The 27,464-nt window shown below is 42.7% G+C and overlaps 1 protein-coding gene across 1 annotated transcript in view; it reads right to left on the bottom strand.

The window, feature by feature from the left end:
- Window positions 1-25,121, bottom strand: part of LRMDA (leucine rich melanocyte differentiation associated) — a 1,127,063-nt gene extending 1,101,942 nt beyond the window's left edge. The window contains exons 1-2 of the mRNA XM_086922091.1: window positions 24,993-25,121; window positions 22,394-22,528 (exon numbers count right to left, since the gene is read on the bottom strand). Of these exons, the coding sequence (XP_086778217.1) occupies window positions 22,394-22,500 (107 nt within the window). The 5' untranslated portion in view covers window positions 22,501-22,528; window positions 24,993-25,121. The remainder of the gene's footprint in view (window positions 1-22,393; window positions 22,529-24,992) is intronic.
- Window positions 25,122-27,464: the final 2,343 nt, after the last annotated feature.

Below are 27,464 nucleotides of genomic sequence, written 5' to 3'. Positions count from 1 at the left end.
CAACTGTTTAGAGGATGTGGAAAATGGGAGTGTAAATCTCCCTGGAATTTTTTATTCTGTGCGGTTTTATGCCCAGCAAAACTGGGACAGCACAATTATTCCCCATTCCATGGGAAGTAATTGATAATTGCACGATACTGGTGGAGTGTTACTGCGTAGTGCTGGTAATTAGGGGTGGAGGGTTTGAACCTTCCCAGTACCTTGTAGCTCGTAAAGAGGGCCTTACTGGGGCTCGTAATGAGTGCACTTTATCCTCTCTCCAAATATGCTTGCAATTTTCTCTTGGATCTGTGATTGTTGTCTGTACTCCTGGATTTATCCAGATGTATTGTTTTAGCTGTCAGCTTGGGAATAGCTAGGCTGTCCAAGGCTTTAGTGGTAACTGTTGTTGCCCCAGCCTACCAATAGCCTCTGCTCTTTCGTCCCCTTACATGGCCCAATGCCTCACGAGTAATTAAATGACCATCCTTCTGAAGTCAATTAGAGGAATACCATTCAGCTGGGTATTAATAATAAACACGATCAAGCATTTTTCATTTTTGAGGTAATGCACTTTAAGGTGTGGCCTCCAGTAAAGATATATTTTTATTTATTTAAAAAAAAAAACAAGCAATGTTACCATGTGAAATGTAAGCACTGGCAATGTATAGGTTTTCTGAATCGTTTTTGGCCACTATAGGTGTGGCAGGGTATACTCAGACATGAGTCCCTTTCTCACTGCGCCATCAGGATTCAAGCAAGCCGGGCCGTCGACGGCTGAAATGCCAGAAACCGGTCCCCGGTAGCTTGTCTCCTTTCTGGTGAAGAATTGGCTTGGTAGTTTAGTCTGCCCTGTTCCCATGATGCACTGGGCCAGGGACAGACTGATTTGCATATAGCCAGGTTCTGAGCTGGGATGGTGCAGTGAGATAAATAACGGTGATGGATCAAGCCCTGATCTTTGGACTGGGTAAGAGTGGTCTGCTTAATTCAGACACTCTGTTCATCACCACCCCCTTTTCTGAATGTATAGGTTGGCACTACTTTGATGAGCTAATAAATGAGGATGTACTCTGTCCTGCTCTTTCAACAACACCTGTTATCTGATACGTGACACGTGTATGACAAACGTAAACCCAGTTTGCTGATCATAGGAGCCAGCCTGTATAGGGTTCTCCTTGTTAGCCTCTAAGTTAGTACTTTCAGGGGGTCAGTAGGACTACAACTCAGGAGGCCACATATAAGCCTACTAGAGACACTGGCCTTGATGCAAATACCTTTACTTCAATAAAGATTAGGCTTTTATGAGGCAAGTAGTGCTGGGGCAGAATCAGGTACATCAGAAGTACGCTTAAATGTGACTTGCACTAGCCCAGCCAAATTGGGATTTCAGAGCCCTAAGCCTATTGGGAGATCTCTCATGGAAAACAAATCCCAGTCTAGATTTCAAAGCAAATAATTACATTTTCAACTGCGAATGGGTCTTACCACAAATTTCAGAAACATTATGTATACTTTGAGTAATTCTCCTGTAGGTCTTAGGTGCATTACCGATCTCATTATGTAGGGGAGGTGCTAGTTGCTGCATAACGGGTGTTGAAATTTCTTCTCCAGATATGTATTTACTACCACGAGTCTCATAGGGTTCATTGACTAATGCGGGCTTTCTTGTTGGTGTAGGAAGTGTCCCAATTAATATCTTTTGTTTGTTTCTTTTTTTGCCATAATTCTGTATTATTTTCTTCACAAGAAAGACAACATTTTATTTTGGGTGATTTTGATCAACTGGTGGAATGGCCATGAAAATTCTCTAATTTGCAAATTATAGCCAAAAGAAATGCTTGTAGTACTAGCAGAAAGCTGGGCACCTCATCAAACTCACGAAGAATGAGTAAAATGTTCAGCCTAACGAGGGTGTAGAACAGTAACTGTAATTTTAACTCTCTGAGATGTGGGAAGCTCAAGGGAAAGAACATGGAGCCCCTCATTCTTCTTAGTTTTTGGAATCTTGTTCCCTGTTGAGGTTGACATTTCTAAAGCCCTGAATGCTACGGCCACTGCCATGCTTTTAATGGCTGAAGAGACAACCCGGCCTCTGTCCAGCGTCCTTTTTACTCCACATACTTTTCTAAGAGACTACTTTTCAGTGTCCAGTACTAGCTCCATCTGAAGGAGGCAAAATCGCAATGGATGTATGCACGGTCTCTGGCTTGAGGTCATATTAAGCATGAGGTCATATTAATTTGATTAGATTACAGCTGATTTGCATAAAACATCTTCTGCATCTCTTCTCTTTCTCTTCTTCTGGGGCAACAGTCCTGTACCTAATCGGAAAATAATCCGGTTTATCAACATAGGAGACCAAAACAACATGAATCTCGAAAGTCTAAGCCATGTGGTCTTCCTTACCAATTAACCTTTCCACTATCCCTTGGAGCCTTCCCTCTTTATCTCTCTTTACACTTTCTCTCTATTAAAAAGAAATCTCTTGCCATAGAGGAAAAAACCAAAACTTCAAACGTAGCCTTAAAAAGTTTCAATACTTTAAAGGCAAATCTGATGCCTACCTGGGCATTTCAGTCAAAATGGGTCCTTTTCAAAACTTTTTTTTCTAAATAAAATGCTGGGTGCCGCTTCACCGAAGGAGAACCAGGGAGACCGCCACTTTGTTCTCCTGCCTGCTGCTGCCTTACCGAGAGGGACGGACTACATGTCCCACGAGCCCTACGCCACCAACACCTGAGGCGCATTAGCTCCTCCTGCTGCTTGCACTTAACTGCTCGCGGCACCCGCTCCGTGGGACACACCTGGGCCAAGGGCGGGCCCGTTTGAGCCCATTGGAGACTCTAACATCTGATCTTCCAAGGTTGGTTAATTTCCCCGTACTTATTGCCAAGCGCTAATATTTTGTGACAATTTATAGTGACATATCCTCTTTGCCATGCCTGGCCGTGAAGGGAAAGGGAGGAAAGCGGCGACAGGTGGGTATGTAGCCGGGACACTGGACCAATTTATAACAAGGGCAACTTCTGTGTTGGCGCATGAGATAGCTATTACCGAGCGCCGCCTCTCTCAGGACTCAGTTTTTGCTAAAATCTCTTCATTGGGGAGCCTGATGAAGGCACGTACACCGGAACACCATGTGCGCATAGATCTTGATCCTGGGACCTTGAGAGAGCCTGCCAGCCAAATGCTTCATGAGATAGGGAGCACATCCTCGGCTAGAGAGTCTTGCCATTCCGACCCATCTATTTACACTTTACCTTTAAATACGGCTAGTTCCACAGCTACTCGCGTGGGTCTTCTCCTAAAGATCGGCCCGAGCCACCTGAGAATATATCAGGAGCGGCTCCGAAGAGGAAGAGGGGAGGGACCTTGCAGAGGGGGAAAAAAACCAAAGATGCCAAAACTGAACAAGACTGGTGATTTGGCGAACATAGTAACTTTAAGTATTGAAGCTCCGGGGATAACTACCTCTGTATCAATCATTTTGTCTACAACTGTCAATGAGGCCCCATTGCCCCAGTTGAAAGAGGGCTTTTGGTTAAAAATAGGTGGCCATATTTCATCTACTTTACAGCCCCTACTTGAAAGGCTATTGCCAATCGAGGACAGATTGGCAAAATTCGAAAATTCGGCCACAAACCAATTTGGAATGCATTAAGAAAATGTTGGTGAATGGTGGCCAGTCAAACAAACTCACGAAGAATGGACCTCGGGCGCCCCTGCTACCAATTCTTTAATGCCTCACCCCGCCCACCTAAATCTAATGGGCACCCCAGCGTGTAGGAATGATGTACTTGGACCAAGCAACGCTGGTGGTGTAGAGGCACAACGGAAAACGGACAGTCCCCAGGGTGATAGAGCAGTACAACAACAATTGGGAGGGGGTCTGATGCAAAAATCTAATGGTGGCTTCATGGGGAAACATAATGCCACTGAGATTAGTCATTCCCCGATCAGTCTGAGGCTGATATGTACTTTTGATATGTAGTGTGCATGTTATATGGCTTGTATGTTATCTTGGTATGTATGATAGTTGATGTGTGATGTGTGGGACTGTATTGACATTTTTTTCTTAGTCATTCTGATTTTAATATCACAGTATGTTGTTGATATTTATGTATTAAAAATGATTCATATGACCTAATAAAATGCCCATATATCAGTAATTAAATGTCTCTGGTCTGTCCCGAGGGGCTTTGTTCTGTATATTGAATGACCTCTGAGTTAGACATATAATGGAATGTTCATAGGCAGGTACCCTTTTTGACTTTTGATTTTCTTTTATATATCTCTACTTCCCAATGCGTGATCTTATATTCCTATAGTTATTATCCAGTGTATTTGATGTTCTTGATTGTTTGCATGATCCGGATTTTAATGTGTTGTAAATTTAAATGTGCTTTTATGGCTGTAATAGCCACAATAAAGATTTTGATGATGATGATAAATAAAATGTTCACTTGCCCCTGGTTGCATATTGACCGTCCTAAAGTAGGAAGGGGTTTACATGCCAGTTAAGGGCCCGATGTTTACCCGAGGACAAGTGTACGAAAATAGTTCAGGCAAACGTGGGAGCATTAGAAGATGTTTTGCAAACTAGCTTAAATGTTTGCTGTTTGTGCGATAATCAAGAATAAAGCCCTGCCTTGAATTTTCTTTCAAGTCAGGGCAAGGCTTGTTATAAGAAGCAGTTAGCAGATCCCACACTGTGGCTTCACAAATGCTGGTATTGGAAGCACCACAGTTTAAGATACTATGAGATTTCCAATGTCTTAAATTAAAGGTTTGCAGGCTAAATTCCTTCAGCCAACAAAATAACAAAGGTCCCAGGTGAATAACTTATCCACTATGGCAGCTTCTTCTACCCAGGCTGCAACATTTTCAGCTATTTTGGGTAGAAATAAATAGGAGACAGAGCGCTTAACTTAATGAAAACATTCTTCCATTCCTACTCAGAGAGTACATATTAGAGGTTTACATAGCTAGCCAGTGCAACAATACCACAGAGATAATGATGGTTGAAATTGGGCACATTTTCAACTCAATGAGCCAATGCCAAACCCAGGCTATCCCTGTGAAGACTAACATATTTTTGGTAAGAAAGTAGATGAGGAACACAGTACTTACAATGCATGAATTATTAAATGATATGAAATGTGATTTCTAGCAGGCAAAAGTAGGTCTGAAGGGAGACCTGTTCTAAAGGAAATGTTGGCCCCAAGCCAACCTCTTCAGACTAAATGAAGATGAGTGTGGTGAGTAGCCAGTTTTGAAAGCACTGTGGAGCATGGGATGGCTTGGTTTGGCTCAGAGGCACATATCCGTGAAATCAAGACAGACCGAAGGAGGAAAAGGTCTTATCTACGTCTCAGTGATAGATACATAAGGATTTGAATTCCAATGATTAGAGGGAGCGGTCCATACTTCTTGAAAATATCACAGGGCCAAAGACTGTTGATTCCCAGTTTTATTATTCACGTTTCATTCACCAACTGACGACAGCTTCCTTAGTGAATTTCAACATAAACAAATCCAAAATTACTCAAAACATCAGACAGCCGACACGTTTCGTCCAATGAAGGACATCATCAGGGCTTTCAAAAGTTAGTTCGACAGATAAATCTCTCTAATCCCAGTTAATAATAGGTATTGACCACAATTCGATATCTCTTTAGTAAATGAGATCCAAGTTAGGACCTCAACTTCCCTTTGTTTCTTCACGTCTTCTGCTAAATTCTCTGTAAAATACAACATAATATCAGTTAGCTATCCATAATTCCCTTCAGCGTTTCTTCAAATACCCAATCTCTATGTTTCCTATTCAGGTCTTGTTTTTCCTCTTGCTTGCAGTTCCTTAATCCAACACCAAAAAGTTCAAATGCGGGAAGTCTCAGTCAGCGGCGACGGGCATATCTTCGGAGGACAGAAGATATGCCCGTCGCCGCTGACTGAGACTTCCCGCATTTGAACTTTTTGGTGTTGGATTAAGGAACTGCAAGCAAGAGGAAAAACGAGACCTGAATAGGAAACATAGAGATTGGGTATTTGAAGAAACGCTGAAGGGAATTATGGATAGCTAACTGATATTATGTTGTATTTTACAGAGAATTTAGCAGAAGACGTGAAGAAACAAAGGGAAGTTGAGGTCCTAACTTGGATCTCATTTACTAAAGAGATATCGAATTGTGGTCAATACCTATTATTAACTGGGATTAGAGAGATTTATCTGTCGAACTAACTTTTGAAAGCCCTGATGATGTCCTTCATTGGACGAAACGTGTCGGCTGTCTGATGTTTTGAGTAATTTTGGATTCGTTTATGTTGAAATTCACTAAGGAAGCTATCGTCAGTTGGTGAATGAAACGTGAATAATAAAATTGGGAATCAACATTCTTTGGCCCTGTGATATATTCAAGAAGTATGGACCGCTCTAAGCATGAGCGAATTTTGCGAATCTGGCGTTCGCGAATTTTGCGAATTTGCGAACTCGCAATCCGGAAAATCCGCGAATTCTCGCGAATTTGCGTTTTTTTTTGTGTTCGCAAGGATTTCTGCCAGTTCGCGAGGGTTTTGTACCAGTTCGCAATTGCGAACTTACATGTCGGCTCGCAACGGTCGCGATTATGTTGTTTCTACGTCTGGTTCATCATCACAGGTTCCCAGCACCCTCTGTTTCACCCATGCCACCCTCTGGTACATCAATGCCACGCTCTGGTTCATCATCACTGTAGATTATGGGGGGGAAAAGCAAGCACACCAGCCCTGCTTCAACTGACATGAATTAATTTGGGGTTGATTTATTAATGTGTCACTGTTTTAAAATTCCAGTCTGGCACCTGCTTCCTTATCTGTAATTTGCTTTCTGTTGCAGTGCAATTTTTTTTCCAGGACCTTTTATGGCCTACTTGTAGCTATTCTATGAGCCTGCTGTGAGGGTCAGAGCAGGGTCATACAATTGTTGCAACTAGCAACTGAACTCTGGAGGGGCCCCAGTCAGGAAGCACGACAGGGAATGGTTACTAATGATGAGTTTGAACTTTTGAACCTGCTGAATGCTTTCACTTTTGCAAAACTCGTTTTTCTGCAGAACAGCATTACAGCAACTGTAATGCCCCAAACAAGCTTACTTGTGAAAGTTGATTTCTAATCCAAAAGTGATCCAAAGAAAGTCAAAAGGCCTCAAATCCAAAAAAAGTGCAGGCAAATGTCAACCTGAGGAGTTATTCTGATAAAAATCATCATTTTCAGAAGGTCTATGCTGCTTGCTAGTGGATTTCTTGTGCAGAATTGCAATTTTTGTAATTTCGCGAGTGCGAGATTGTTGCTGCCTACATGTTCGCAATTGCGAACTTACACCGCACGCCGCAAAATTTTATCACCAAGAAAAAAAAATCCGCTGCATGCGGATTTTCGGTAAATTCGCGAGCGTTCGCGGTTTGCGAATTTACCGAAAATCCGCAAAATTCGCGAGCGGAACGGATTTTCCGCCCATGCTTAGACCGCTCCCTCTAATCATTGGAATTGTATTGGACAATTTTGGATCTTAGGACGGTGGATCCTCTTGGGGTTTTGAGCGGACGTTAAATCAAAATAGACAACTGTGTTATTTCTATTTGTGAATTTGGGTATTTTCTGTGCTACAGTGTGTGGTACCCTCACCGTTGCTTCTTTTGAGTAACATAAGGATTTGAAATACGTCCTTTTATGACTATGACGTAGCGGTTAGCTACACTGCGACGTGGTCTATGCGCACAGATCTAGAACCAGTGTGGCGGCAGGTTCATCAGCAGTAATCTAAACAGAATGCCGTAAATGCTACTAGCAATACCAATGGAGAATGTGTGCTCTACAAATGCGAATAACATAACATAACGTACAGTAATTGAAACTGACATCGATGAAGCAGAGTCCATGGTAATCTTTCATGATAGAGAGCCTTTCTTGTTCTTTCGATGCCTGAGGAACACACAGAAGTATTATTCTCCGTCTATAAATCTGTGACAAGAGGAAGACCTTCAAACAAACATGATTCTCTCATGACCCTTCTTTTACTGCTTTTTAACACAGCGGCTGAAAGAATAGCTCACTTCCACTCAGGGACAAATAGGTGCTCAACATGGATTTGCTCTGCAGTTGAGGAAAATGATGACTAGAAAACCAATAAAAGTAGGCAAAGCGAGATTAGGAGGACTCTGCTCAATTAACAATCTTACCACTATTCTTAAGGTCAAATAGTTTAAATAACTCAGAAGGAACTTTTCGCCTTCGAAAAAGGAGAAGTTACAGCAGACTTAGGCACATCCCCAATAGGCTGAAGTGCACCTGGGCTAAACATAACACTGAATTGGAAATGGTAAAAGTAGAAAATGCCAAAACATAAATTAGTTTTAGTTAAGGATGGTCAGGCTCACCTTTTGGTCGACTTATCTTGATATCTCGGTAAAGACAAAAACACCCAGCTATCAATAGCACCAGAGATGTAGTGTCACTTGAGCATAGGTGTTTAAAGGGCCCACTGCGGCCCACTTATTTAGCATTTTCCTATCCAACCAGGAATATAAATATGGTTGCATTAGGGCCCATGTCACTCTTAATTGAATGATTGTTCTACATTTTACAGACATCACTACATTACATTAGAAAACAAGGCAGGACAACATCCTTTGCACTTTCAATTGAACTCCAGAAGTTGTAGGGATTAACTATCAACTCAAAGGTATTGTATAGACTGAACTGAACTCTTCAGAGCTGTCATGAATGAGATCTGTGTGACATTTGAGTATTCCTTAACAGTACATGGATTGATGAAGGAATCCAAGGAATATTCCCTAAGATAGTAATATTAGTAAAGAAATGGGAGAGGTAGCTCATGAATCACTTACAATGGCTAAAAGTGTTATTGAACCAATTATTATCATAGACTCTATATTTGGCAAGTACTATACTAGACTGGCCCTAAATAAGTGGTTTCTATCTGCCACATCAAGATACAATATGAAATAATGACACTGTATCTATGTATTTGTAGATGTCAACCAAGTTGGGAAGCAATGATTGCTGCACATTAATGTAAGGTACAGTTCCAATGTGGGACTGTGTATAGTAGGAAGAATGTTTGCACGTTAACATTACACAATTATATTTTTGTTCGCATATTTACAATTTTTAGGCACAGGGAAATTATTTCATTTTCTCAGAGTTGCATAATATTTGTTCATGTACCATAGTCAAATAAGAACACAGATCTCCAGGTTCTAAATATAGCCACTTAGCCACTAGAACAATCGTCATTCCCCATTACAAGAAAGAATTCAAATGTCAGCTGTGACTATAATCACCTGGTAGGAGAACATTGCCTGCATGGGAAATGCAGAGAAAAGGGATTCAGTTGCACATCCTTTGAATAGTTGCACAGTGCAAAGGTAAGATTCTGTCATGGGAAGTAGATATTGAGGTCCTAGCATTTTAGCTAGAAGGGTCAATGAAATACAAACGTTTACAGGAGAAGAACAATTCACAAAGTTCTTCTGTTAAAAGTCATGGTTTCCAAATCAACCTGTTTATCCCAAAATTATACACTTTGATATGAACACAGACAGTGTTCCTGACTATTTTCTTTTCAAACCCAGCCAACACAATATTGCAAATATTAGGATGAAAAGGGTGTTGAGCTATGAAATTAGCTTTTGATGTCTTTGTAGCTTCAATAAAGAACTAAGCATAGCAAGAAGTGTGGTTTATTTCTCTTACTAACATGGGAACAAAATAGCACTAGAATCCTTAAGGGAAGAGAAACAACTAATTCAGCCTGATGCATGGTCACAACAGTTGGTCTCTATTTGCATAGCAAATGGTAAATAAAGGCGCACCTGTAAAGCATTACTACCTTATCAGGGATGCCACAGCTTCGATGCAAGCGAACAAGCAATGTTAAAGATGCTGTTTACTGAAGTTTCATCACCACATTCCTGAGGTAATCATTGATTTATATTCTGCAGTTTCAGAGCACGCAAATCTATGAAACATCCAATGCCAAAGAAAACCAGTTAAAATAGCCTTTATGGTAAATATGCAATTTCAAGTCTCTATGACACTCCTATTCCTAAGTGATGGAACTCTACCACCCAGTGCCCTATCATTGGCTGTATAATTAAGAACTTGTCAAAGCCATTATCATACATGCTTCACAGCATATAATCTGTTCTTCCACATAGGAGCCTGATATCACTGATTCCCTCTTTACAAATTTAGCCTACTTGTGTGAAGGTTTGACCAGTGACAATGGGAAGACCTAATGGTGTATCTAAAAAGCAGGGTTTAGGGTACCTAAGTGTTGAAATCGCTATACATTTTCTAGATTTATTGTGCCTTTATAGTAACAGTTTGTATCCATTAAGACGACTTTTACATATGGGTCAAGAAAAATGTCAGAAAAGGAGAAGCCTTAGATGAAGAGGACATAGGTTGAAATCTATAGGTACGGTCATCTTCTGGAAAGAGTTATATGATCTGGGGTATTTATGGAGAATTGCAAGGAGTTGGAAGCAATGATGTTGCTGATTAATAATCGTTCATCGACCTTAGCATCCGGTGAAATGGAAAAATAAAAGCGAGGGACTATGTACATAATCCCAAATACATAGGTATGGAAACTGATATAATTAGAATTCTTCTTTTATAGGCTTTGTGGATTGGTATTGAGAGAGAATATGTCATACAGCAAATCATAGGAAATACATATTGTATCAAAAAAGATTTCTTTCAATATAAATGCAGAATTTGAAGGTAATATTCCATTCAAATATGCAGCTTAACCAAAAGCAGACGCTTGTATCATCAAAAGAATAAGCCAACATGTCCTCTACAATATTAAACTGCTTTCACAATGCTATATTTTACTTTCTAAATGCTAAGAAGACATTACATGAATCTAGACTAAATTTCAGCAGATGCCAATGTCTATTTAAATTGCAAAACAGTTTTCATTTCTCCATACAGGAAGGAATGACACATCATAAGGTATTATTCTTTTAATCAGTTTTATTTTTGTCTTTCAGTAAGTCTGCACACCTAATTTTCTCAACCTTACACTTTCCTTCCAATTATATTTTTTTGGGGTAACCTCAATATTTAAATCATATCAATGTTTTCATGCATTCCACTTTAGAGACCTCACTGATACTACAGTTTCTTTTAGTCCTCAAAAGTTTGCCAGAAGATTTTATTTTGATTTGGTGAAAAATTGACACAATTCAGTGTGCAGTACTATTTCTATTAATTTTACTTCACAGAGTATTATTTTCTACACGTTGTTTAATGACAAAAACACTATTCTCCCCTTATGGTACTCAAAGAAAACTATTACATTAATGCCTTTACTGTTAAAGAGTCTGTGGTACATAGCAAGCTTTTCTACTGTGCCATTCTCTGTCATCTAGAACTCATCGATGCAGTTCTACTCTTCTACTGGTGCAATTGGGACTGGTACTGAAAATACCAAAACAAATTGAATATAGTCAAGAATCATTTGAGTCTGGCTGAAATAACTGGATTATCATGTGTTGAGGTAAATTCTTAAAGTTTATAATCCATGTTAATGGTCTACAATACTATAAAGGCTTTAAACATCCATAGTTACTAAGACAGAGGTCTTCAAACTGTGGGGCGCGCCCCCCTGGGGGGGGGGCGTGGATGTGTTCCCAGGGGGGCGCAAATGGGCCTGCAATTACATGTAAATGAAGCGCCCCACAGTTTGAAGACCTCTGCCTTACAGGGTCAGATTGCAAAGCGGTGACGAGTTATTGTTGTTTTCTGTTTTACGAAGAGGGCTGTTTCCGGTAAAATAGAGGCAAAGATGGAGCATTGCAGAGTTTTCATCTTACTTGAGGAGCACATCATTAATTAGGACATGCTTAGTATATGCCTGGAAAGCGTTAGTTGCTTTGGCGCAGTATTTTTAAATTGACTGCATGACGCTCTAAGGTAAACATCGAAAGCAATTGAATTACATGATGGACGATTGCTTTTCTCACAGGTTCTAGGACCAGTATTTAAAAATCTGATTGCACCCATATGAGAGTGTTTTCTCCTCCTTTGTGCCTGCCCATTGATAACATATTTAAACTGCGCTAAGGAATTATTAATTTCTCTTTTAAGGGTTGGATTGTTCTCCTCTGTATTCTAGTGAAGGAAGGGTGTGTTTTTTGCTTCGAATTTTACTTGCACTTTACTGTTGAAAGTTATGTATTCGGGTTCTGTTTCATTGTGTTTGCAGGTGTTGGTGTGTATGAAAGAGCTATGTATGTAGCAGGGTTTTTTTAAATCTGTGCCTGCTTATGAGTGTCTCAGAGAAAGCTACATAGTTGTAAGTGTTATTTACTGTGTGCGAGGGGAGGTGTTTGTGTGTGTGCATGCATGTATGTGTAAAAGAGTGCTGTATATGTAGAAGGTTAATTACAAATATGTGTCTGGCTGTCAGACTTTTTATTTAATCGGATCAAATGCAAGGACAGTCCAGAACTAGCAAAGCTGTGAGTACCAGTGGCGTAAACAAGCCCCTGCAACCATGTCGGCGTGGGGGGGCCCGAGTTTCGAGGTCCCCCACCGGCACTTGGCAGGCCCGTGGCCTGAGAGCTCCGGACTGGTTCTGGAACGGGGGGAGGGGTGGGCGGGGGGTGCTGCTTGTAGTTTGCAGAGGGGACCCCTATATAAAATAAGTGCTTTAAGAATACACCTTTTAGCAATAAGCATTCAGATTATGTCTAGTGAAAATATTTTAATAAGTGTCCATTTAAAGAGTGCACTCCTTTTAACAGACACACATATTACATCTCCGAATAAATATTTGCCACCACTAAGCTGAGTGACTGCATTAAAAGCTACACTGACTCCAAAGCAGCCTTTAAATGTGGTGGCTAACTGTTGCACACATTTCTTTCAGGTAGCAGGCACCTTGGTGAGAAGGCATGTTTCTTCTTTAGTTCTCTATTACATGTTTCTTAGCACGGGAGCCCTCCACACCATCTGTGAGTGGGCACCAGACACCAGTTATGGCAGTCTTCCTATGAAAAAGAACATGGGTGCATGTTCCTTGTTAGCATTAGGGCCCAAGTCACCAGTGTTGTGCAGGCACGGAACAGGGCCTAAGCAACAGGGGGGCAGAGGGAGTCAAATGTGCTTTTTTTCATTGTTTTTATCACACAAGGAAGCAGAAAGCCCACGTTGGGCATCTGGCCTAAAAGTAAAAGCCCTGTTTATTAGGCAGAGAAGATGGCCTGCTTCAGAGAGCTGTGGGTGTCATTGGTGCTGCAGTTGCAGGGAGTACTTGCTGGGCCAGTGTTTCTTTGAGCTGTAAAATAATGGCCCAAGGGAGGGGAAAATTAAGCAGTGGAGACACCTTGATTTGGGCATCAGAGAGGGAGATGGATGATGAGACATGGGAAAGAGAGGGATGGTGTGAGATGGGAGCCCATGTTAGTAAACATAAGAGGCATCAGTAAGGCAGTACCTATAATTAGTGAAACAGGCACAGTGACACTTTTACACAGGGGCCCCCTCAATCATAATTATGAATGTTTTGCAATACTAAGTGGGCATGGGGGTTTATTTTCCTTCGGAGCATTAGGGCAGATGGCGCCCTTGGCACTAAAAAAATGGGTGGGGGAGCAGTGTGCAGCAGCTAATTTTCGTCCAGAAACAAACCAGCCTTGTTTGGAGATTGAAATGATGGTCACACATGGTGGGGAAGGAGTGAAAGAAGAGGAGATAGCCTGCTTCTCAGTACCCCACCATCATTAGTGCAGCAGGTGGAGTACATTGGGCCCCACAACACGGCAATTATGGGCATTAGTGTTTTTGGGCAATTCTGTTCTTGTTTGATGCGGTTGCTTTTTCATAAGCTTACATCTAGTGTGGATTACAAACTGCAGACGAGCACCCCAACAATGATCTCATGAACGCTGCCACCTTCGATCATCCCTCCTCCTACTATCCAAATCTTTGCAATATAGTTTTGGAGGGGGGCCTCACTTCAAAAGATTTTGCTGAGGGGGGGCTCAGAGCAAAAAAGTTTGAAGACCTCTGTACTAAGATATAGCAATCCTCAGTAGGAATGTCATAGACCTATTTTAAAAGGTTGTTGGTATCTTTGAGGAAGAAAGAAAGAGTTCAACCAAATCAGCATCTCAGATTTCTCTGTAAACTTAGGTTTTAAAATCGCATGAGAACGATTTGAGAAAATAATCACAGAGTTATATTCAATACAACCATCTGTTCATGATGTTCAAGACAGTTTCAGACCAGGTAGGAGTACTGGATTTAGGCCATCGCATCTGCATTGGACAATTTGCGGATTGTAGTGGATGAAGACACCAAGATTCTTAATTCGTCTGTACCTCTCAGCCACCTTCAATACCATTTGCCATACTATTCAGGTTCAGTGTGTGGTCAATTGTGATATTTGAGGCGTACTCTTTTCCTAGGTTCAGATGGGAAATGTTTGCCCTACAGTCATATCAGTACCAGAATACTGCTAAATCAGAAAGCTTACCTATCACTAACAGTTTGAATTTCACCTCATCCTGTGCAAAATGTTAGATATTTAGAGACTAAGCTTGAATCCAAGATAACTTTACATCCTCAAAAAGCCTAACACCTGCTATTTCCATATAAGGATTTTAGAATGTATGTTACCTTTTGTCTTTCTCACCCCAAGTGACTGTGGTTAATGCGCATATTAAGTCATGGCTCGACTTTGGCAACTCTGCCTACTTAGGCCACCTAGAAAAAAAATTATTTCGTAGCTGCAGACAATCCAAAATTCAATAATTCTAATTTCTGTTTAACTTATGGAAATCTTACAAAAGTTCTCGGTTTTGGAAGCAGTTGCGCTGTTTTCCTATCCCTAAAAGAATATTGTTTAAATCTGCTTGCATTGTACATAGAATCTTCTATGGTAATTGTCCCACGTTGCTTCTTAAAACATTAAGATATACCTAGCCCAAGATTTAATGTGCCAAGAACCTAGAGGACTTACTAGGGTGGAAGATATTTCCATGCATTAATTGGCTGCTTTTGTTTGGCTTTGTGAGTGGAACTCTACCTGCTTAAAATTAGAGGCACTCTTTAAACTTGGTTATTTAGCAATTAAATACTAGAACTAGACTCAATTGTAAGACAGAGTGAGTGAGGGGGAAGCGTGAGTGGCGGAGTTTTAACCGAGGGGAGGGAAGAGGTGGGTTTTAAGCGATTTTCTGAAGTTCAGAAGGGAAGGGGTGGATTTGATGGAGAGAGGGAGGAGATTCCAAAGCCCGGGAGCCAGTTGGGAGAAGCGTCGACCACCGAATTTCTTTGTTTTAGCTTTGGTGGTGGCTAGCAGATGACGGTGGGCTGATCGGAGGTTGCGCGTTGGACGATGAGGAGTAATTAAAGATTTGAGAAACGCGGGACCGGAGCAGTGGAGGGCTTTGAATGTGAGGCAGGCCACCTTGAAAGCTGCCCTTTGGCCTATTGGGAGCCAATGCAGTCTGTGAAGTATGGGTTTGGCCGATTGCCATCTGGGAGTTGTATGAATGAGGCGGGCCGCTTGGTTCTGAACAACCTGAAGGCGATGAAGCAGGGATTGTCGGAGACCGTAGTAGAGGGAGTTGGAAAAGTCCAGACGGGAAAGTACAAGTGAGATGACAACCTGGGTAAGTGCGGCGGGCGGAAGTAAGTGGCGAACTTTGCGGATCTTCCGGAGCTGGTACAAACAAGATGAAATTACCGCACCCACTTGGGTTTTGAGGGACAGTTCGGTGTCGATAATCACTCCCAGACTCTTCACTGATTTGACCGGGACTGGGGAAACCTAGCTCCGAGGGCCAGAACTGCGGGCCCCAGTGAGCATGGCTGAGACCAGGAAGGAGGAGCTCGGTTTTCCTGGGGTTTAGCTTCAGTTGGTTCTGGTTCATCCAATGTTGGATGTGGATCATGACTGCGTGAAACGTATTGATGGCATGAGGTGAATTGAGTGGGAGGACAATCTGTAAATCGTCGGCATAGTTGTAGACAATGATGTCCCATTTCTGAAGAGAGTGGATCAAGGGCCGGAGGTATAGGTTAAACACGAGCGGTGAGAGGGAGGAGCCCTGGGGGACTCCGCAGGCCGTGGGAGTTTTTGTTGCGGTATAGGGGCCTGGGCGGACCGCCTGTGTTCTTCCAGTCAGGAAGGACTCGACCCACTTAAGAGCAGTTCCCTGGATGCCTGCCTGTCCGACACGGTGGAGAAGGATGTTATGGTCCACCGTGTCGAACGCGGCCGACAGGTCCAGGAGTACGAGGGCTTGGGGGGACCCCGCATCCGCGTTGCTCCTGAGTGTGTCCAGGACTGCCAAAATGACGGCCTCAGTAGAGTGGGCAGGTCTGAAACCAGCTTGACTGGGCTCAAGGTGACAAGAGGATTCGATAAAATTTGACAGACATCGGGTGACGTGGGCCTCCATAAATTTTGAAAAGTAGGGCAGGAGGGAGATGGGGCATATTGTAAGTATATGCTACCTCTATGAAAGTAATGGTTGTATTCTTTTATCATCCCTAACATAGTCAAAGGGCAATTAAAACTTTTGTAGGGGATATGGCCTCATAGATTCTCAGTGAACGGCTGTGTACACCTGATGAGATCTTCAAAACGAGAGGGGGGATTTCGCAATGATGATACTACTGTGATTGAATATCCTGTGATTGGTTCTGCAATAAAAATTGTTTAAAAAAAAAAAAAAAGATTCTCAGTGAAGTGGCTTCAGAACTTTGTGAATCGCCAATACAGGGGTCCATCTGGTTGATCTGGCCATGGTTGCGGATGTTGAAAATGTCTCTCAAGGTATCTTTTTCCATCTGCTGTCTGCATTTGACAGGGTCAGCAATAAGATTATGCTCAATTCTTTGTGGCAGGTTGGCCTGAGGATCTGGCTTTGAGCTATGCTGCATGAGAATGAGAATGTCAGCCCTCTTTCCAGTTCTCCTGTTCCAAATCTTGCCACTTATATGCAGGTTTCCCCAATCCCCATCTTTTTAATATTATTTTAATTTCCATCTCTGTCCTCTAACTTAATTTCTCAATTCATTTGTATTCATATGTATAAATCAGTGATATGAGAATCCTACTGGTGATCTTCTGTTCACTAGCCATTTGTCAAGCTGATGCTATGCAAATCGGTTACAGTTCATCATACTTAGATAAACCTTAATCCAACAATAGCCCAAAATGTTATTTCTGTTGGTGATCATTCCAAGTCTGCTGTTTCGTTTCCAACTTTGACTGCAGTCCTTAGAAACCTGTCTCTATCCCTTCCTGAGTATGGATCTGAACTGTGCCTCTACATCTCTGAACCATGCTGATCTAGTTCGGACTCATCTTTTTGTATGCATAGAGGAGATCTGGTACTTGAGTCATGGTTGAAAGAAGAGACCGTTATTGGTCACCCATGATCGCATTGTGAGTCAGGGGTTCAACCAGGCTTGTGTGAGTTGTGTGCACTATCGTCATGTGTTAATGCAACACACATTACTACTCAGTAGCACATCTCCTAAAGGTAGGCCTTGCAGGGTATCATGCAGCACGGATCCAAGCGGTAAGTTGTGCGTATGGGCCACAAAAAAGGGAAGAGACACTGTCACACTAAAATTGTGAGGAAATATGTATTCTTATGATCACCACCACTGCATTAGTTTCACCTTATAAACCACAATCCAGTCTATTCTGGCACCAGTCATCCCTCTGGCATTCTCCCTCTGTTGTTTCCTCTACTACACATCAAACTACCAGTTGTGTGTGCTCTGTTATAAGAGTCACAAATTGGAAGCAGACAGGGACATTATAGGGCAAATCCATTATGTTGCTAAGTAGCTTGGGGGATACCATTCTGATTGATCAAGGCAAGAAAGTTGCAAGGAAATCACAAAAGGAGATACCATGCTCATCTTTGGTGATGAACAGATTCTGGTATGCAGGAGGGTTAGTTTGGGGAATGTGGATACAGATAAAGGGATGTCTCTGTTTAGAGTTATCAGAGTAGGATGCTGTACACATTTCACTTGTTGTATCATGCACTTGTCCCTGAAAAATAGGGCTATATAAGACTTTGGTTATTTAACATTTTCACTGCTGATATTCTAGATTGTAAACGTTAGTTTAATTAAAAGTTAATGTTTTATTTTGTGAATGGCAGCTTTGCTGTTAATTTTGCAGTCAATAAATGGATCCATTCCAAGTTCCAGTGTATAGCTTTAAGAGAGCTTTTCACAGCCCGCCTCTTCTCAGATAAAGTGGTTGCAGTGGGGGAGAACTGTTTTCAAAATCAAAAATCAACAAATATTTAAAAGTAAATAACATGTTTAGGTTTGTGTGATGAATGTCTCAGGTGGTGATTTTTACCATAGGCGTTTAATCAAGGCACCATGGCGAGGTTTCAGCAATATGCACAAACAGGCTTATCCAGCCTAAAGCAAGCTATGCAGCTGATTACTATATTTTCTGTAAAACAGGGAGCATGAGGTTGTGGTAGATTCTTAGAGGTCTGAGGCCCAACCAGATACAATAAGAGTGTGCACAAGATATCAGCTAGCCCAGGAGGAGTCTAACCATATTGTGCAGTACCATGATGCACAGGATGGTACCAGAGTGTCAATAACCTCGAGAAACCTTGCTCAACGATGCATTATGACAATGCTCTTTGATGCCCAGCAAGTGAGTGCAATCTGAATGCACAGAGCCCGACAAATGTCAACATTGATGGTGTTTGGGTTTGACTGGCATTGGCCAGCACAAGTGTTCCGTAGAGCTCCATTGGCACCATGGGTGAACAGCAACCAGGGATTTCTGCCTTTTCTGCAATCTTTTGCCCCGGTCATCAAGCTTACACAAGTTCAGGAGGAAAGTCTGAAAGTGAGGAGGTTCTTAAAGACTTTGCCAAATAGGACATAAGTTCTAGATGAATGTGTTTATGGGCAAACCTGGGCAATGTAGGCACTTTTCCTCTTGACAGGTGATACGGAAAGCACATGAGTGAAAGGAGCTTTGATCTATCTACTGGTCCCCTCTGAGTACATAGTTATACCTTGTGGTATTTAGAATGACTCTGAGATATTTCAGCAACGAGTTTCTGGCTGTACCCCAGCCATTGACATTAACATATCATGTAGAGGGCTCCATCTTCACCCTGGAAGGAAGTCTTATTTTCAAAACTTCAAGATGGCATTGAGTTCTATCAGGCAGCCCATTGGAACTAAACTATTATTCAAGGGTGTTGCTTCAGAGGTGATGTTTGCGGTGTTACGCCCCCTAATCAATGTATTATCTGGTTAATAGTTGGGTACAGGTGCTTTCAGTTGGGTATTGTGATGTGCCTGCAAATTTCAGCAGCACTTTGTAAACACACACACAGACAAAAAAGTGCCCACACAATCCCCCTCTCAGTTTTGAAAGGCTTAAAAAATGTTGGTTAATTTACAATATATTGTGTTTTCTCTCACTTAGTACCCCTACCAATCCGCATTCATCTCCCTTTTCACTGCCCCTTTAGCCCCGTTCATGCACCCTGCTTGCCGTATAATACATTTTAACATTATATGCCAGCGTGATTGTTGAGAAATCTGAAGCTCACCTCCCTTCTTACTGACCAAGCTACACCCCTGCTTGTATTGACTACAATAAAGCCATAGATTCCTTTAAAGCTATCTTGAAATGAGGGAACCACACCTGCACACGTCCCAAATAGAGGCAAGACCATTGTGTGCCTTTAGACCAAGTTGATTTTTTGAGAGAAACAAAGCTTAGGGGTCAGGTAGCTGGAACACTGAAGTAGTAAGAGTCTGACACTTAGGTCGGGGTACAGGGTGCGCAAAATCCACTGACCTTCCTACACTGTTCTAGGGAAATTGACAAACAATTCCTGCGGTGGTCCATTACCTTCCAGTGGTACCTGATGAATAATGAACACTGGGTGGTCAGAGTTAGTTTACACAAAGGCATTCTACATAGAAATGCTTAACAGGAGGGCAGAGGCCTTTGATGGCAAAACCACTCTCAAGATTGATCTCACAAGAGACCACTTTTGGGACTGGCATGAATTCATTTGCACTCACCCTGGCACTTTTGCACTCAAAGAGATATGTCACTGTGAAATATCAAATAGTGGTCATTCAAAATCTCACCAAAACTCTGGGCAGAGTGGAGGAGAGGGGGTATGTTTATCTGCGTCCATGGACATATCTCCAGAATGTACAGGAATATCTATGCAATTCTACAGTTAATTGTATAGAGCGGCCCTGCTGTGGTCTGACATTCATGTTGTATGTAACTGATACCGAGTATGTAGGATTCATTCCATGAGCATGTGCAGAGCTATGTCCCCTATACTGCTCTCGGCTGCAGCCACTTTCTTGGGGAAGGTGCTCTCCTGTGATTCAGAACCTAATCCAAACTTGTCGTTGACAAGGAAGTCTGCCACTGCCATTGTGGCCTTCCTATTTGCCCAATCTGCCCAGACATTCATTTCATGCCCTTTGATTCCTGTTCTGCACGGTACAAGATGGACATTGGTTGTGAAATCAAGAGAGCCTCAACTGGGCATTGCCATTGAGGTCACTCTGTACTGGTATATGGCTTTTAATCATGGTACATTTGTTAGACGGCCTTGGAAGTTAAAGAAGGAGGATTTTATAAAAAGATGGCTCCCTCACATCCATCTGAAGTACATCGGCCTCTCCCAGAAAAAGCTAGGGCCGAGAAAGGAAACATTCAATGAGTGGACCAACTTTTTGACTTGAGATGCGTCCAAAGGGAGTGCGCAGGCTGACCAAAGGCACCCCCAATCTCTTGCAGAAAGATGAGTCCTGGTTCGCTTGTGGTTGTGTTCCGAACTGAACATAAGATCTATCGAAAATGTGGAGATTTTGTCATGTGTTAACTAAGTGTTTGATTTGCTTGCGTGAAGCATACACCCAAGGAAAAAATTAATGCATGCAATTATGTGGGATGTCATGTTGGAACATCGACTCTTTAAGTATCTATACATTACAGTAATGTTACATTCAGGAGTGGAAGTTAAAATGTATGTTTTCTATTCTGTACAACAGTATTTATTTCAGAATTGTATGATTTTATGCAGGCTGTAAAAACATTTATAAACAATGTTGAATCCAATAATTGCATACCCCTTGATAGTGTAAAAAATGCATTGACGTTTTGGGGCTTCATTAGAAAAGATAGATGGCTGGGAATACGACCACTTTATATGAGGCCTCAAAACTGTAATACTCCAGGCCATTGTCAACCTGATAACATGTTGGTCATCTACAGTTCTGAGTGCCTTTAAATCATGGCTCTCTTAAATGTAATAATCACTCTACACTTCTCAGTGTTAGTGTTATGTTCTGGCAAAAAGACTCCTGACATGAAGCTGTGTGCTTAAGAAATACCCACTGCTGGCAAGATGTCTCACACAGTTAATGCTTGTTATTAACAGCCGATACAATTTTCAAATCACAAGTTCAAAGGTTGACTACACCTTACATCTTTCAAAGGTCAATAAATTGGGTATCAATAAATTGGGCACCCCTTATCACCCGATACCTGCAGCTCTTCCAAATAGCAGATTTGTGGTATGAAGCGAACATAACATACAAGTCAATATTGCTACGAACATCATATAATATTATTTTCTACAAACTTCATAGAACTCCTCTAAAGACAGTGGTGTGTGGTCTCTGTCTTCACATTGGTTAATATTATCAGAGTACTTTTATTATTCACTAGAAAATTATATTGGGGTCCATAGACATAGAAGGAGGGACCCCCAGGTATAATGTTGGAAATCTTAGGGTATTCACACAACTTACTAAAATTAATAGGGATCACTTCGGGAATAATCTAAAGACACCATGGGGTCCCCGAGACATTCCTGGTGCTTAACTTGGAAATCGCTGTGTAAATGAGAGGTATTGCTAGGGTGTGGGGGGTCCTAGAGGACTCTATATTGGATTTACCTTGGTCACATAGAAGGTTGTATTATGGGATTTTCTTTAAACATGTTCATGAGCAACTGACTTATGTGTTCAGAGCAGGGGCCTAACTCCGGCCCCTGGGGCCATCAGCCCATGGCCAATGATAATCCTCGAGACATGAAAGACTCAGGACTCCCTCCTTCACTTTTTGCAGGGGCCCCATCATTTTGCATTACGCCACTGATTCAGTGGATACAAAAGGCTAATTGTATACTTTATATGCTCAATTTTCAATGCCTGCTCCTTGATCAGAACACCTTCCCATGTGATGACTCAATGCTGCTACATACCAAGAGTACAACCCGGAAACAGTTCATGAAATGCCAGAAGAGCGGGAACAGAAGCACAATCCAAGCCCCTGACTGACCTGTATCTCTGGTAGTCATCCTCGTCCTTGTCCAGGCTGACCAGCTCGTTCGGGCAGGCCTGGTTCCCCAGCAGGCTCAGGTACTGGAGGTTGGGGGTCACTTCCATCAAGTGGTCCAATAGATCCTCTAGATCTGTTATGTGTTCTGAGTTAAGGATTACATTTTTATTAATGCCATGACTTCCGGTCACTGAACGCCACACTTACGAACGACTGTAGGCCTCTGACAACGTCATCACTTTTCCCAGGGCCTTACGGGCAAGGCCGCAGACCCCTTTTTTGTGTCTGGCATAGTTTGAAACGAACTTAATTTTTATTTGGTGACAATCTGTTCTCTCTTTCCCTCCTCCCCCACGAGGCAGTCTTGGCACACGAGAGAACAACTTTGACACTATGATGGATGCTGTGTGGTGAAACTGTTTAGCAATGGCTGAGGCCCCGGAGACAGTTCCAGGCTGGAAACAAACAGACGCTTTCAAAGCTTCATTCACCGGCCCTCGATCCATTATTTCCATCGGAATCAATCACGAGAGTCAAAACAAACCCCGTCCCAATCCTCCGAGACAGTTCTGCAGTCCACTTATGCTATGATACACCCAGAATATATTCTAATTCACCAATTAGAAGGTAGTGATCAGTGCTCTGAGACAGCATTTTAATACAGAGAACAAAATGGGGACGATTTGGAGTGGGCAGTTATACAAAGTCTGCAGCTTTAAAATAAACTAGAGGAATCCGATTTAAAAAAAATGAAACTTTGAAAGAGCCTCCCCTTTATTAAGCAGAGGCGCATTATGCCAGAGGTGAGCCACTCAAACTGTGAGGCAAAAAGCACTAAGATAAACTGTCAAAACATTGAGTGATACTAACGTCCAAAGTAGGGGACACTCACCCCAAGAGCTACAAGCCACTCTTACCACTGCCATAATGTCTCCTGCAGAGTCCTAGAGTTCAAAGGTGCTTCCACTGCTGCTAAATCATGACCTAGAACCAGTGCTTTAAATGGGCCGGCTCTGTCCGGTACTGAGTACCAGCACTTTTTTATTTTGCTAGGCAGAGTACCGGCACTTCTCAAGAGAAACCTAATACTTTTAACTGGAGAGTACTGGCACTTGTCAGAAACGAGCAGGTACTCTGGTACAGAGTACCTGCACTTCTATTTTTCCATTTCAAGCACTGCCTGGAACTGAAAAGCACTCTGGCGACAGTCAAATTAAGACCCAACCAGCCTTGGAGGTAAACCTGTGCTAACTGCACCCAAAATGGGAGCCACTAAGCCCTAGATCCGATAGACTCCAAGCACACTAAAATAAGTCTGTTCCACCCCAAGGATAAGTGACCGAGCACAGGCATGCCTGTACTGACCAAACCCTAAAACTGAAAGGCACTCTAACCACACTATATCAAAGGCCCGCCATGTTAGAGGTGAAAGGCGCTGTAACTGCAGCCGGAATCAGACCAGCGCTGCCCTGGGGCTGCCCCCACTCTAATTACACTATAAAATGGAGCCCAGCCGCCCCTCGGACTGAAAGAACCTCTCATCCCACCCAAAGGGACAGGCTCAGACTAGAGACACACCCAGCCCTGGATTTAACATAATTTATCTCTGAGACAAAACGGTGAGACGCCCAGTCCTGCATCTGAGCAGGGGAGACACAGTGTGAGTTAAAATGTTCTTTAACCGCGGATTGAATAGGGTAATAATAACAAGCCCTGAGGCCGATAAGAACCCTGACTCGAGGTGAAACTGCGAGACGCTCATCACCATGGGTCACATCGCTCTAATCTCCTATGGCTGTCTATTGCGAAATGTGTTTTTGAAGTGTTTTAAAAGAGCGCCCGATGTCTGGTAGTTTTCTTTCCTAATCACTGCAGCTCGTCTTCCACCAGAGGTCGCTGTGCTCCGGTAGCCCATTCACTCTGATGAATCCCGAATTCGCTCGATGAAACCTAGTAACACGATTTTCCGATTTGTTACGAGGCTATATGAGCTTGAAGAAGAACAAGTGCACAGTAGTGGGCACCGCCACTCAATCATGGTGGTTGGTACTCATTTTTAATAATCAGCCTTTGACCCAGAACAAGAGAGAGAAAGGCAGATTAGGAAGAAAGAAGGGGGAAAAGAAAGTAAGGAAAACAGTGGCAACAGAAGGAGAAAGAGAAAGACAGAAAAATAATAACAAATGACGAAAGAAGGGATGAAAAAATGACCTTCAAGAGTGAGATAAATAGACGAGAAATTCAGGGTGGTGAGAGGGGAGACACATGAGGGGGATCAAGAATAGTAGGCATGTTTGGTATATGTAAAAATGTGGCATCTATCTATCTACCTGTCTTTAAAACCACGAAAACCGAGAAAAACAAGCACACAGGTTATGCCACATACATGAATTTATTGTCAAATTCCTCATGATGCGTTTCGACCACACAGGGTCTTGCTCACAATTCACCTGTATGGCATATCCGAGAGCTCTTCAAGGTTTTGGATCAATCACGCCCCCAGGCTAATCAAACTTGCCTACCATGAGGGGACCGTAAGTCAGGAGAATCACCAGAAAGAACACCTCCCTGCCTGGCACAGGGGGATTGATGCACAAAGGATATCTGGTTCTTGTTCAGCGTCAAGGTATGCAGGTGTGGCAAGCTGGGCAGCCTCAGCTCATTGCCCAGCAGGTTGTTGTCCAAAATCAGCTCCTCCAGGCCTGTGAATTCTTCGAGCCCTTGCAGCGACCTGCAGAGAGAGGAGAAAGAGAGCACATATTAGAGAACTATCAGTTCTGCAGCAAAGTAATACATTACACAGTCCTCCTCCCCTCACAGGAATAAGGGCATTCCTTATGTGCTCTGCTGGAGTTGGATTGCTGTCTGTCAAAAGAGAAAAGGCCAAGATTTAGTGGGTGGGGACTGGTGGAAGGGCGAGTGTTGGCAGGACATCACATCTTTCACTCTCTGGCAGAATGAAGGATGGGGGTCAGTTCGTGAATAGCTAGGATCCAAAACAAAGGTCTTCAGCTAGAGAGGCCAGCAGGATAAATTTGTCAATGTCTTGTGCCTCCAGGCACCCAGTCTTGCCTGACCCTCACCCCACTTCCAAGATAAATAACCGTGTCACTGCTCACCTTCCCTCCCTGGCCACAAATTTAAGCTGCCATCCATCATGCCTGCCGAGCAATATCACAGCCCTCTAAAAATAATAAACACTGCACCAAAGTCGCCTTTCCTTGCCCATGGAAGAGTAAGGAGTGGGGGGACAGGCTGCAGTTTAACAGCTCCGCCTTCTACGGCACTCTCTCCAATCTGTGTCACTGGAGGCCGCGAAAGAGCTATGCTACCCTCCCTCCTTCGTCGCCTGCCTCTCCATATTATGTATCACTATCAGAGAACCAATTGTGAACTTTACTAAAAGACTTTACTAAAAGCGAGCTGTCCCAACATCTGGACTTTCACAGCGTCTACGGTGTTCTCCTCTCTCTTTCTCGCCAGCGCCTCACATGTGCAATTTCTTATGATAATGGCCTCACATTCATCCAATTTTCTTTCCAAAGTCTGTTACCTGCCTGCTGCCGATTTTACACGATGCACATAGAAGTGGAGGCAGGGTTTAATACCATAGGAAGTTGAATAGTTCCTCAGGGATCTATCTATCCATCTATATACCTATCTACCTATCTACCTATCTACCTATCTACCTATCTATCTATCTATCTATCTATCTATCCATCTATCTATCATTATTATTGTTAGGAAAGACAAATGTATAAGTTCAGAAATTAATTTTGTCCATTCACACAGAGAAACCTATTCACATTGCAATTGAAGAAAAAAATGCACATTGCTGTATGTTTCTTCTTAATTTTTTACTCTGTTTCAACTACTGAACACTTTTTGCATACGTCATTTTATGAATCTTTTGTAATACATAAACTACTAATTCACAGATGGACTTAAATGGAAGAATGTGATAACCTTAGTAAGAAAAGAAATATATATAAATAAATAAATAAATTATATATATATATATATATTCACTGAAAAAAACACAGGTTTCAGGGACGTTAAAGTTAGAAATTAGCATCACTCTGCAAACGCGCTTCCTGGCACGCTCTTGGTTGGGGGATGAAGTCCGCTTCTCTGCTGGGGTCCTTAGGGACTTGCCTGCCTGTTACCTCCAGTAATCCCCACACAATGGGATTGCTGAGAGTTGATTGCAGGCCATGCCCCTTTTCTCCACCACTTGGAAAATGCACCTCTTGGCACACTCTTGATTGGGGGATGAAGTCACATTGCCTCTTGAGGGTCTCAGGAGTCCAACTAGCACCCCTGTTACCGCCAGTAAGCCTCACACAGCTGGATTGCTGAGAGGTGGTCAGAGGCCTGGCCTCCTTTCTCCACCGCAAACATGCCTCCTGGTGCACTGCTACTTGGGGGATGAAGTTCACTTTAGTCTTGAGGCCCTTAGGACACAAGGGGGCCTCATACCCCCACCAGAGGTGGGGAGTGCAGAGTGGAGTAAAAATGGGTGTAGGGCTGTATGGTCCATCTCCCGAGCCTCCAGGGGCCCTGGGAAGACTACCCCCAAGGAAAAAACAATGTTTATGGGGGGCGCCATTAGAGTCCCTGGGCGCCCAGCCATGGATCCACCATTAATTTCAATGGGGAAGGGGCCGCATGGCCAGGGCCGTTTCTAGGTGTTTTGCCGCCCTAGGCGAGAATTGAAAAATGCCCCCCCCCCTCCCTTTTACTACCATCACTCTGTCCCCCTGTCTTAAGAAGCCACCGGCTGTCTATGCTATAAAACAGTCTAGGCTCCAAAACTGAGAGCGCCCTGCCCAGCTATAAAGTACTATATAGACGCTCATGCACGTATTATTCACAAGCATCCAAGCAGGTGGAGGTAACAGCGATCAGACAGACTCCCTCTCTGGCCCCACTAATGCCCTCGTCTCTCCTTCGCTCGTGGCCCATTCTTAAAGAAATGCCGTCCGCCCACAATGGACTGCAGGCAAGAAGCAGCCTCTGGGGAAATGTCTTTACTCTGTCCCTCATTTCAATTTCTGAACTGGAGTGTCGT

Source organism: Lissotriton vulgaris, chromosome 5 (assembly GCF_964263255.1).
Source record: "Lissotriton vulgaris chromosome 5, aLisVul1.2, whole genome shotgun sequence".
Taxonomy (NCBI): Eukaryota; Metazoa; Chordata; class Amphibia; order Caudata; family Salamandridae; genus Lissotriton; species Lissotriton vulgaris.
The sequence above is the reverse complement of the archived record's forward strand: the minus strand, read 5'-3'. Positions and strand labels throughout refer to the sequence as shown.